Source organism: Typha latifolia, chromosome 3 (assembly GCF_019914945.1).
Source record: "Typha latifolia isolate L0001 chromosome 3, TyphaL0001v2, whole genome shotgun sequence".
Taxonomy (NCBI): domain Eukaryota; kingdom Viridiplantae; phylum Streptophyta; class Magnoliopsida; order Poales; family Typhaceae; genus Typha; species Typha latifolia.
In genome coordinates, this window is record NC_133088.1 from 15,617,814 (window position 1) to 15,630,040 (window position 12,227).

The 12,227-nt window shown below is 35.1% G+C and overlaps 1 protein-coding gene across 1 annotated transcript; it reads left to right on the forward strand.

The window, feature by feature from the left end:
• The first annotated feature begins 873 nt into the window (after positions 1 to 873).
• Positions 874 to 11,681, forward strand: LOC140785093 (SPX domain-containing membrane protein OsI_17046-like). The gene is made up of 12 exons (XM_073132824.1): positions 874 to 1,036; positions 1,188 to 1,295; positions 4,184 to 4,257; positions 4,940 to 5,060; positions 5,703 to 6,014; positions 6,230 to 6,334; positions 6,444 to 6,898; positions 7,904 to 8,205; positions 9,268 to 9,446; positions 9,836 to 10,026; positions 10,117 to 10,250; positions 11,309 to 11,681. The coding sequence occupies exons 3-12, from the start codon at positions 4,205 to 4,207 to the stop codon at positions 11,545 to 11,547; spliced, it is 2,091 nt and encodes a 696-aa protein (XP_072988925.1). The 5' UTR covers positions 874 to 1,036; positions 1,188 to 1,295; positions 4,184 to 4,204; the 3' UTR covers positions 11,548 to 11,681.
• Positions 11,682 to 12,227: the final 546 nt, after the last annotated feature.

Below are 12,227 nucleotides of genomic sequence, written 5' to 3' on the forward strand. Positions count from 1 at the left end.
TCTGACACTTGACATGTGATGCAGTGCACCTACAAAGCGAGAAAGCAACCCGAACAAATAATTTGTGATTTGTCTTTCTCTCGTGGCCTACCAGTTACCATACGTAACGGGTCCACAGCAACCAAGGCTTTCCTTCTTTCCTTCCTTCCGGGAGCCACAAGTCCGGGCCCCACCGGAAATATTAGCCCATCATTAAAAAATTTAAATTAACGTCTAAGTGGTCACATTTCCCATCTCTTCTCCCCTCTCCAGGTCATCAGGTGTGGAGCGTGGCCAATCTTATCAACTCTCTTATTAATGTATGATTTTCTTTAGGCTATGTAAAAAATTCCTTTTATTTATTCGCATGTCTCTATAAAATTAGTATAAAACTCTTATAATGAATATACTTTAGAGTTAATCAATCATTAAAATTTAAATAAATTTAAAAAGATAAAATACCTTTTAAGAATAATTTTATTTATTTTTTATCAAATTATTTAAACTTAGCTTGAAGATTACTCAGTAGAATATCTATACAGATAACATATGTTTTAAAAAATATATACCTGAGATTAGATCACTACCGTGATGTAATAGGTATTACTCACGACCGTCCGATCGTTCGCACATCGACAGTAGTGCCGAAAGGCAGTCCGCTTTGGATCTCCCCGGAATAATTCTTCGACATATTCCTTATACGATACCGACCCTTCCATAATCATTAGAATTAGGAAAATTTCGGTAGGTTATTCTACCTTATTTTCGTTCTGGCCCCTTGTTTCTTTGCCCCTCCCATTCTACTAGACTACTATTTTATCTCAAAATGGACGGCTGAGATAGCTCCTACGTATTTAATACAATGCGATAATAAAAACTATACGAAGAGAGGACTTTTTTGAAAATCCTCCTACGATTGACGTCGAGGTCTCTGCTCGCTCCTCCCTCCCCCCCTTCCCCCGCAACCCTATATATAGAGTCGACTCGTAGCACATCACGAGCGAAGGAATCGCACGTCTGCGTACCGTATCGTGAACCGAACCGAACCGGCTCGCCTGTACGGCTTCTTTTTTCTTCTCTCTCATCGCCGTTGATTTCGAGAGTTCGTTAAAGAGCGAAATTTTTCGTTTTCTACATTTTTCTCTTTCCTTTGCTATCTTAGCTTATACTAGCATAAAACCCCCACCTTTTTTTTTTTTCCTTCATAGCTTTCAAGGTCTCGCCACGAATTCAGCGGTCTCGGGTTTGTTGATGGTCATCTAAAGATACTTACTTGGGTTTGCCGAAGAGGAATTCGAGAACACGCTCCTCGCACGGTAATGCCTCTTATTTTTGTTAGTGTTGCCGGATCTCCCTAAATGTGGGAATAGACTTGGCATTTTCTATGTTTGATGTAGGAATTTGTAGTTACTTAGATCTATGCTCACATTAAAAATCACGAATAATGAAGTTTTTTAGAGTCGAGTTTTTTACTTCGTTTCACCCTAAATGGGATCTACCATGCCTGTGATGCGCGCGAATAGTAATATTTTTAAGGCACTCTGTTGAGCTTGTAATTCAACCAACATTTATTATTCTTGTTGGGTATAGAAATGTTGGGGGTTGCTCGCATTCACGATGTGTTTCTCTAGTTTGCTTATTGTTGTGTCGAATCTTCCTTTGCTTAGAAAATTTCAACACCTGTCCCTCTGTCTTTCTTCTTTCAGATCTCTTTGCCTCTCTCACTCTCTAGTATCTTATGTGTATATACTTATGAATTTATTTTTACAATGTTGTGATATGTTGTTATACTGGGGTATTTTTATCTCTTCCAAAATTACACGTTTGCTTTTGAACGGGTAGCTGTGTGGCATCTTTTGTTGTTGTTCGATATGAGTTATATTAGAATGAAATTCTCATAAAAACGTTTGTAGTTGTTATTTAGGAGTAGAAATCATAATATACCATTTCCGTTTGTGGTGATCTTTAATAGTAGATGATATCATGTCTCAACTTGAGGGTTATTTTATTATTAAGTGGTTCTGGATCACTCTTGACCATTTGGGTTCTTATCTCCTAGAAATAGGCATATACTTTTGCTAAATTCAGATAGGCGTATACTTCTTAGTTCTCACTAGTCACTATATCATGATAAGAACATGAATGTAAAAAATTTGACAAGTGGAAGACAAGACAATGATATAATGGTACATAGTGGATTTGACTATTCTTATTATATAAGGATGTCGTAATCAAATCTTGTCTCACCTTTCGAGCTAAATATCAATCAAGAAAGACGATCAAACTTAGGTCGTTTTAGATTGTAAAATAAGACAGTAGGAGGCGTAATTTTAGTATAATACTTTGTCCACCTCATTGATTATAACATTTAAGTGCCTTAAGCATCTTTACTAGTTGGGGTATGGATACTCCTTATTACTTTAATGCAAACAAGATAAGAAAGCTTCTAGTTTATTATAACAAAAAGCATCTGGCTCTGTATGACTTCCCACCAGAAAACGTACAACAAATGCAGGACATGTGCACTGTCATATGTACCAGATCAAATCTTGCGTGCTACTCTTTGGTTTACTTAGTACTACTATCTTGGGTATTGTTTCTGCAATCTATAGATCTTGAATACTACACTTTGGTTTATTGACATTCTCACCCTTGAAACATAGACCTGCAGCAGTCTACTAAGCGTTTTGCTTTGTAGGAAATATCAGACATCTGCTCGTCCAGATGCGTATCATTAAACAATTAATCAGTGGACCCATTCATCTATTAAAGACTGCAATATGTCCATTCTCCATGAGTTACTGAATCCCAAAGAATCATACTTCAATCCAGATTGTAAGACATAACTGCGTAATATTTCCTTCCTAAAGGTTGGAAAAGAAAACTTTTAGGAAGGAAAAACTTAGTCATTTGATTTGCCTATTTATCAATGAGATAAGGTACTGAATACTGTCATTGAAATAATACTAATGGTGAAGGAATAAGAAAGTATAATAAATCATCAAAAGAATTCCACATTTCATCTTAATAAGTTGGTTGTAATTGTGAAAATATATGTAGTCTGTAGTTTTGGACCTAGTTGACACAACATTTTTCTTTCTTTCTCTCTACTACTATACTGGGCTATAATTGTGAAAATATGATTTAGGCGGCTGCTTGGTTCCTAAGGTCATTAAAGGACTCATGGTAACACTATTTTAAATAATTAGAAAGTGTTCTTTCCCTGAACATCAGTCCTTGTGGTCTATCAGCCATCTTAGCTTATAAAATAAACTGGTGTTGCATACTAACTTGCAACTGCAGCGAACATCAAAATGGATACAATATTCTTTTGATAGGCATACTTGCTAGGAAGTATAATACTAGATCACAGCTACAATTGAACATATTCTTTTTTTAAGAATTGTGGTAATTTGATGGATGGAGATGAAACTTACTGTCTCTAGTACTTATGATCATGAGTTTCCTTATAAAGAAGCATCATTTGCACTTTTGCCTTATTGTATTGCTGATGATGGACGTAAGTTGTTTCAGTTAATTTAGGTGATTCCCGTGAAAGATGGTTCAAAAGACAAATGCATAGAAAGCTGATACTAATGTATGCAGCAAGGCTTCTAATATATTTTACTTTATCAACTAGTCAGGATTCTTATTGAAGTCATTCGTGTAAATTTATTATCGGACCACATTGAAATTTCAGCTTATTCTCTAAGTTACGGGCTTATTGGATGTCAGCCTCATAATAGATCACCATTGAATTTGGGTTGAGCATAATGTTGCAAGTAGAATGGTACATCAATTTCAACAGTATTTGCATTTCATGGAAGCACATTGACCTGTTCACTAGAAAGTTTAAAAAAAAAGGAACAAGAGAGGGCCATCATATCTTTGTATAGAATTGTATGAAATATGCTCTCTTATTTTATGTATGAAAAAGTTGTCATATCTGGTGATGATGTATAAATTGTTTCATTACTTCTTTACTCCATTATATTCTTTTTTACTTTTCTTTGCATCACTTTTCAACGAAGAGTGAAAGAAAGAAACAGAATGAAACAGTGATGTCAGACAACCAGTATTTATTTCAATCTTTCAGTTGGAGTATAGAAGATCCTAGAGCACACATCATATCCTTTTAGTTTATACATATAACTGCTAAAAGTGATTGCCTCTGATCTTACAATTGAACTGACTTATGCTGTAGGTTAACTTATTTGACATCAACATGGTTAACTTTGGAAAGAGGCTGATGGCAGATCAAGTCGAAGAGTGGAAAGGGTATGCCTTTCTACCTTATTACTCAACTATAAGTTTCCAATTCCTTCTCATTTTATTGACTAAAGGTTCTTAAAATAAATTCCAACATTACCTTAGAAAGATATATCATCACCCAATAGTTAATTCCATAAAACTTTAGGAGAAATTGTTAGAATATCTGTAAGTTTCAATTATCAGCTAACTGGTGCTATCATTTACAAAATAGCTAACTGGTGCTATCATCTACTTAATATGCTTTCCAATTGATCATAGCTTATTATTGAACCTTGTTCATTGCAGTTTCTGTCATTTTCTTTGCTGCAATAAATATTCTGATGTTTTTCCTTCCAATTGCAGAAACACTTTTTTTTAATCCCTTCAACTTTCTAGAATATTTGATTTTTCATTTTGTTAATCTACATGTGAATTTTGATTAGAGTAGAGTTCTTATTAAATTTACTCCTACTCTTGTTGCAACTATGTAGGAGATTACCTATATCCAGACATATTAAAGTTGTCATCTTCAAGTGCACAAAAAGCATATACTCTTGGCTTTGTCCTCTGTAGCAAAATTTTCTTATTTGGTTTAATTATGGTGGCTCTTTTCAAGTTAAACTTTATAGTTCCAAACAAACTTTGACCTTTTGCTGCTTTGATTTTAGTTCATGTGCATGTCTTAATGTTAATATCTTTCTATTCTTAGATATTACATCAATTACAAGTTAATGAAGAAAAAGGTAAAGCAATATGTTCAGCAGACTCAGGTGGGCGGAAAAGACCTGCAGCAAGTTCTTAAAGAGTTCTCATGGATGCTTGATGACCAGGTATAATTAATATTTTATGCTCAGCACATTTTCATAGAGGTAAAGTAAAAAACGTTTAAACCAATTTTTTGTTCTTTTTGGTTGTAGCAAAACTTTAATGAGTGCATATTATGCAAATGATGTGGGATATGAAGACAATCAATTAGAGGACCGCCTTCTTTTCAGGTTTGAGAAACTGTGAGATGAGATTAACCTGGGAAGGAAATTAGGGGGAAATTGCCTAGATCTGAGAACAAATTTAGCTGTAATAAACCGAGGATAGCAAATAGAAGAGAACAAAGGGGCAAAGTATATAGGCGTATTGGAATGCTGTGTTTAATTGTTTCAATGAAACAGGGCTTTTGCCATTTGTCAAAAAAAGGAGTGTATGGGTGTACATGGTCTATTTTTGTAGACGTAATTCAATGCATTAAAAGAATTAAAGATTGATGTGGACATATTGCATACAATTAGAGTAGCATGACTAAAATGGAGAACTCCTTTAATATCTTATGCGACAGTCATTTACCCTTTAAGCTAGAGGGGAAGATCTGTAGACCTGATATGGAACCATGAAGTGACTATCATTGTTCCTTTGTTGGTATGATATTAGCTCTATCATAAGGAACATATACAAATTTCCTTTTATCTGTTTCTCTGCAGATTGAAAAGATCGTCCTTTTTCTGTTGGAACAACAAGGGCTTCTTGCAAGCAGAATCCAGAACTTGGGAGAACAGCGTAGCATTCTTCTGCAGCAGCCAGATATAGGCCAAATATGTGAACTTAGAGAAGCTTACAGGATTATAGGGCAAGATCTCCTGAAGCTTCTTAGGTTTCTTGATATGAATGCAACTGGTATTAGAAAGATACTGAAGAAGTTTGATAAGCGCTTTGGCTATAAGTTCACAGATTACTATGTCACTACTCGTGCAAATCATCCTTATTCTCAGCTGCAGCAAGTCTTCAAGCAAGTGGTATTTCTCCTCACTCAACACCCTTCCTCGACATAAATAGGCTCCTTATAATAGTCCTCTTTCTTTTATCATGTTGTTGTATATTCTATGGTACACTGTATCTCGGTAACACTGTATCTTGATAACATTGTACCTTGTACTGTGGACATATCTGTTTTCATGGTTGCCATATTTTTTTTATTTAAAGTTTTTTCAACTTCTTTTTGAATATGCAGGGAGTTGGTGCTGTTGTAGGTGCCTTGTCTCGCAATCTTGCAGATCTTCAGGATTGTCAAGGAAGCCAGTTATCCATCTATGATCATCCCTCTATAGTTCTGAAGGTTTTATTTTGTTTCTCCTTTCCTGGTGAAGTTTTGCTACTTACTCCATGACATAGTATTTGTTTATGTTCAAGGATCTTATTGTTGACAATATCTTTCTGGCATGCAGGACCCTGTCATAGACCAAATAAATGCTTCAATAGACAAACTAACATGTTCAACAAATTTCCTGCAATTCTTAGGAAAGCATGCACTTATCATTCAGGAAGATACACCTAGTGCAGCAGGGGATCTTGTTGATGATCAGAATTACCATTTTATATCTCTTCTGCTAAACTTAGTAAACACATTCCTTTATATGGTCAACACATATATTATCGTCCCAACGGCAGATGACTACTCAGTGAGTCTTGGAGCTGCACCAACAGTTTGTGGTGTAATTATTGGGTCGATGGCTGTCGCACAAGTGTTCTCCTCGGTCTATTTTAGTGCATGGTCAAATAAGTCATACTTCAGACCTCTTGTATTTAGCAGCATTATGCTCTTTTTTGGAAACACACTATATGCCTTGGCATATGATCTCAATTCATTACCAGTTCTTCTAGTAGGGCGACTTTTATGTGGGTAAGCAATTCTTCTCTGTCTGGATAAGAATAGAAATATCATTTTTTACTCTCTTCATTGAATTGCTGCCTGACTGCCCCCTTCACAGAAAGAACTGTTAATTTTGAGGAAGAAGGTTGTTTTCTTTATTCATACAAATAGGATCTCTTAGTTTGAGGTACTGCAAAATGCAAATTATAGAGGAGTGGTAATTGTAACATATAGCTTATGCAGTTGAATATACCAAGAGAAATTTGACACAGTTGACTCTGAGCATATCAATGATAAACAGAATGCATCAATTAAAAGTTTGTTATCATGGTGATTTAAGGTTGCACCTGTCTAGGCTACATATTTGGTGAATGAATTAAATCTGCATTTAAACATTTACCCACATTTCTAGTGAAACCAACAGCAGAAAGATTAAAATTAACTGTAGGCCTCTTTCTTCAATTATTATGGTTTTGTAGACCAGTGGCCTTATAAATAGTGTTCAACTGATCACTGGGTTTTATACTAATATGGTGTGACTGTTGGTTCTGAAAAATTGTACATGCACTCAAACTAGTGATTCCTTTCCTCTTTTGGTTATTTTTCAGTATAAAACTTGCAGGTTGCTGGTTGCATGGGCTTAAGCTATGCTGGTAGTTATCCCTATTTCCCATGTGGATTATATTTGTTGATGTCAGGCCCTTTCCTGGCACCAAGTCTTTATATGGTTTATGTCAAGTTGACATTTTAATAGAAGTTCACTGATCCTTCCCTCTATAGTTACGGACTTCAAATTGCACATACCAAGCCTTATAGTGACAGAAAAAGTTGATGATGACGATAAAGTTTGATACTAAATTAGCTGTTGTAAATGTAGATATGATGAGGTCTATGTAAGAATTGTGTTATCTATCTCATGCACTTTACTATATGCTTCTTCATTCAATTCTGCTAGTTGATGCAAAAATAAAGTTCCTTTATGGTTTAGCTCTTTGCATCAATGTATAATTTAATAGTCATTGGCCTTGAATACAGGCTAGGATCTGCAAGAGCTGTAAACCGTCGTTATATCAGCGACTGTGTACCTCTCAAAATTAGGCTACAAGCTTCTGCGGGTTTTGTTAGTGCAAGTGCTCTTGGAATGGCCTGTGGTCCTGCCCTTGCTGGTTTTCTACAAACAAAGTTTACAGTTTACACACTCACATTTAATCAGAACACTTTACCTGGATGGATCATGTCATTGGCTTGGCTTCTGTACTTATTTTGGTTGGCTGTTTCATTCAAAGAGCCTGATCGTAGTACCTACAAGGATGATCTTACACAGTCTGCTGATGCTGGTAAGCTGAAAATCAGTTACTATTTGCTTCATACATATATTGAAACTTGGTATTTCTCATTCAGGATTTGTTGTGTATGAAGTTATGGGTAGATATTGAGAGAGTTCAACCTCATTCAAAAGAGGTCCTAAGAGATATTCTTGATCGTAGCATCTTAAGTTTATTTTCAAGGGTTCTGAAAGGAGTTATGATCAATAGAATCTTTTTAATTTGTGACATAAAACATTTAGTTAAGAGCAAGTGTGTAATCAAACTACCACCACACGAAATACCATTCATGGACCTAGAATGCAACTGTAAGATTTGTCTCCGTGCACGGTTGCACCCATGTGGTGATGGTTGAGGCATGGAAAACCTCTCCAGTTACAGGGCACACCAGGGTACATCTTTTAAAGCAAAGGTAAGAAAGTATATATCTGATCCTGATGCTCCTAAAAAGTAAAACTAGAAATGTGTAGAAATCTAGAAATCTAGGAAGCATAAGGACCTGCAATGTAATTGATTTTCTTTTTCGTGTAACCATATCTTAATGTGTCCCCATACTGATCGGTGTGGATCTTATTTGGAAGTTCTTTAACTAATCTGACCCAAGTGGATGACCTTTTACATTTTTCTATGCTTTTACCAATTATTAGTGAGCTAGTTTAGGCATTTAACTTTTAAATATTGTCATTATAATCCTGTTGCCTGTAGTCTGCAACTTCTTATTCCTGTTACCACGCATGGTGTAGATAGTATGAACAAGCATTACATGATTTAGGCAGATTGTTCCCAGAGGGATCATAAAAAAATAGCACTCTAGAACAGTCTCCTTGAAATCTAGGCAATCTTGAAGCAATTCTATGTAAAGCATAATTCTCTTTGATAAACTATTTAGCATTAAACACTAGTAATTTACTTCAATAATACTTTGTTGTTTAGGCCAAATGTTATTATTTGGCAATGTCGACCCTATGGTGGTAATGTGAAGCAGCCTATGGCATTAAATAGATAAACATGAGAAATTAGTTAGCTCACTTTCTTATGAACTGAATTTATGAACACATTTATTACTTAAAACAGGTCATGGCGAAAATGCTGAATTGGAAGATGGTCTTCGGCAACCTTTGCTCATAAATGCAAAGGAGATAAAAGATGAAGATGGAGAAGATTGTAATGATAGTGAAGAAGCTTCAGAAGAATCTCATAGACCTGCAACTTCAATTGCTTCAGCCTATAGACTACTGACACCATCAGTAAAGGTTTGGCTTCTGATGCTTCACATCAGCTAAATAGGTTGCTTTAAAGAGCTATATTATAGAGTTATGCTGGTATTTTTGTTTTAATTTGTGCAGCAGCTTGATGAAATTCTTGCTACCCATTTTTTGAAAAGAAAAGGCTATAATTATTGTTTCAAAATTTCAGTGGACTTTTGTTGAAATTATAGCATATTTGGCAGTGAAAATTTTAAATGGAAAACATTTCCTGTTGAATTACTCTATTCTAAAATTAAATAATCTTTAATCTTACGACCACAATAACAGCTTTTCATGCTTCACATCAGTTAAATAGGTCATAGTTACTACTTCTTTAAAGAGCTATTTGGACTGTTTGCATTTCAAGTCACTTACATTTGCTTTTTCTTTTGCAGGTCCAGCTATTAATTTATTTTATGCTCAAATATGCAATGGAAATTTTGCTTTCTGAGTCAAGTGTCATTACCACGTATTATTTTAATTGGTCTACTAGCACAGTGGCAATCTTTCTAGCAATCCTTGGGATAACTGTTCTTCCGGTCAATGCAATTGTTGGAACCTGCCTTACCAACTTGTTTCAGGACAGGTAAGAACTGCTTCTTTACACGTAAAATTTTATAGAACACCATTATACTGTCCCAGTATTTCATAACTTCATATGTTTCACATTTTGCAGGCAGATCTTGTTGGCATCTGAAATAATGATTTTATTAGGTATAATTCTAAGCTTCCATGTTACAAGCTACTACTCTGTTCCACAATATGTCTGCTCCGCCCTTATCACATTTGTATCTGCAGAAGTACTTGAAGGTAAGTTTTGGTTTAAAACTTTGAGCTCGTAACATTCTAATTGAAACTTCTATTCGTCATTTACTTATTCTGGGTGATTCCAAAGTAAAATTGGTCGTGGAGTTTTGGTAATTTTCTGCCAGATTTGCGAGCAACAAATTTTTTTCATTCCTACTGACTTAAAAGAGACAAATAATAGAGATAGAACTGAGATGAACTGAAAATATGAAATAAATAAATGATAATTTCCAGAGTTTTTTTCGTAACCAGAGCACTAGAATGATAACGAGTACATTTCACTCCTGTTAGGATTCCTTGCTTCTCCAAAATCTTTTGCTTCAATTGTTTCATCTCCAGTCCTTTTCATTGTAACATTTTTCTACAAAATCCTTCTAAGAATAATGTACCGGGTCTTTTTATACTTTTTACATATGACAACTATTAATACGATAAAAGCATAAGCCCCAGGATCTAGCTTTTTTTTTTTTTTTTTTTTTTTTTTTTTTTTTGAGTTGATATAAATTTTCATTAGCTTAGTTTCTTTCAGATTGTCTTGCTTTTCTTGTACTTATTACCTACATCACATAAACTTGTGTAATCTTTTCCAGTTTGTGGCCAGAATTAGTTGATATGCCAATTTTGCTTTAGCAAGCCAAATCATGTTATCTCTACTTCTCAAGATGACAGTTTTTAGTTAATGACCGACTTATAAACAGTTACCATTTTAGTAATTTGGAAATCGTTGAAGGTTTTGCTTTTGAAGAACTTCCAGCAACTTTTAAGTAGGAAAACTATAATTGGACCCAAATATATTTCGTACTTCAATTGTAACCAGAATTAATACTTCTGTAAATATGCTTTTGAAAAATTTTAGATACTGTCAAAGGGCATCACTTGATTTGATAAAGATGTTATTTGTCCTTTGACATCTCAGTGTTTCCACCACCATTTCCATTTACATCGTAATTTCATACTTTTGATCTGATTACCTTGCAAGCAACTGGTTAACCTGGAACTAGTACCAGGGCAGCAACTTAAACTAGTTCATTTATCTCACACATTCTGCATACTCCATGCAGGGGTAAATCTATCCCTCCTCTCTCGAGTAATGTCATCCCGGCTTGCCCGTGGAACCTACAACGGTGGATTGCTGTCGACGGAAGCCGGTACCTTGGCCCGTGTGATTGCAGATGCCACGATTACTTTGGCTGGTTATTTAGGACAAGATCTTCTTCTTAACATCACCCTACTCCCTTCTCTCCTGATATGTATAGCCTCTATTGCAGCTACCTTCTTTACGTATAACACCCTTTACTGAGAAATCGATGCCTCTCCATATCTACTTGTACAGTTGGTAAAACCATCTGATTAGATGGTTCCAATCTTAGATTAAATAGATGCCATCCAAGACATTGCCATTTTATCAGAAGTAAAGCATCGGCTATGTCATCATTGTGTTTGTGTTCTTTTTCCTTCTATATTCGGTGAATTGTGAGTTATTACTAATTACTGCTTCCTGTCTCAGGCTTCTCTTTTTTGTAATATTTTTTATCAGCAGTTCTTTCTGTGGTCTTTTTTCTTTTTCTTTTTTTTTTTCTCTTTCCTGGTTGAGAAGGTTACTCGGACGTTATACTATACCATAGTACATATTGTGTGAAGAACTTTTCTTGATATGTCATGTTCCTCTGGAATCAAACTTGAGGAGTTTTTAGCTGTTGCTTTAATTAAAGCGGATCTGCTTGATAATCCTCCCAATTAAAGGGAAAGTGTGCTGATTGCTAAGAGTCTACGAAAGATCAAAATAGGCTAAAGCTGCAAATAAAATAAAATTGGCCGTTTATGAAATAGAAAGTGAAGACGTTATCCTACAAAATCCTAAAACCTGAAATGTCTAATAGCATAAGGCAATTTTGTTCTACAGATTCTATTAAATTAAAAATCATTTTTAGATATAAGTTGAACATAATATATTTTAGCGTAAAATTTTGGCTAATCAAA

What these genes read in the sequence shown, in the direction of transcription:
- LOC140785093 (XM_073132824.1), top strand. Translation starts at nt 4,205, where the DNA reads ATGGTTAACTTTGGAAAGAGGCTGATGGCAGATCAAGTCGAAGAGTGG. An exon ending in ATCCCTCTATAGTTCTGAAG is followed by an intron (nt 6,335 to 6,443) that starts GTTTTATTTTGT and finishes TCTGGCATGCAG; the next exon opens with GACCCTGTCATAGACCAAAT. An exon ending in ACCAACTTGTTTCAGGACAG is followed by an intron (nt 10,027 to 10,116) that starts GTAAGAACTGCT and finishes CACATTTTGCAG; the next exon opens with GCAGATCTTGTTGGCATCTG.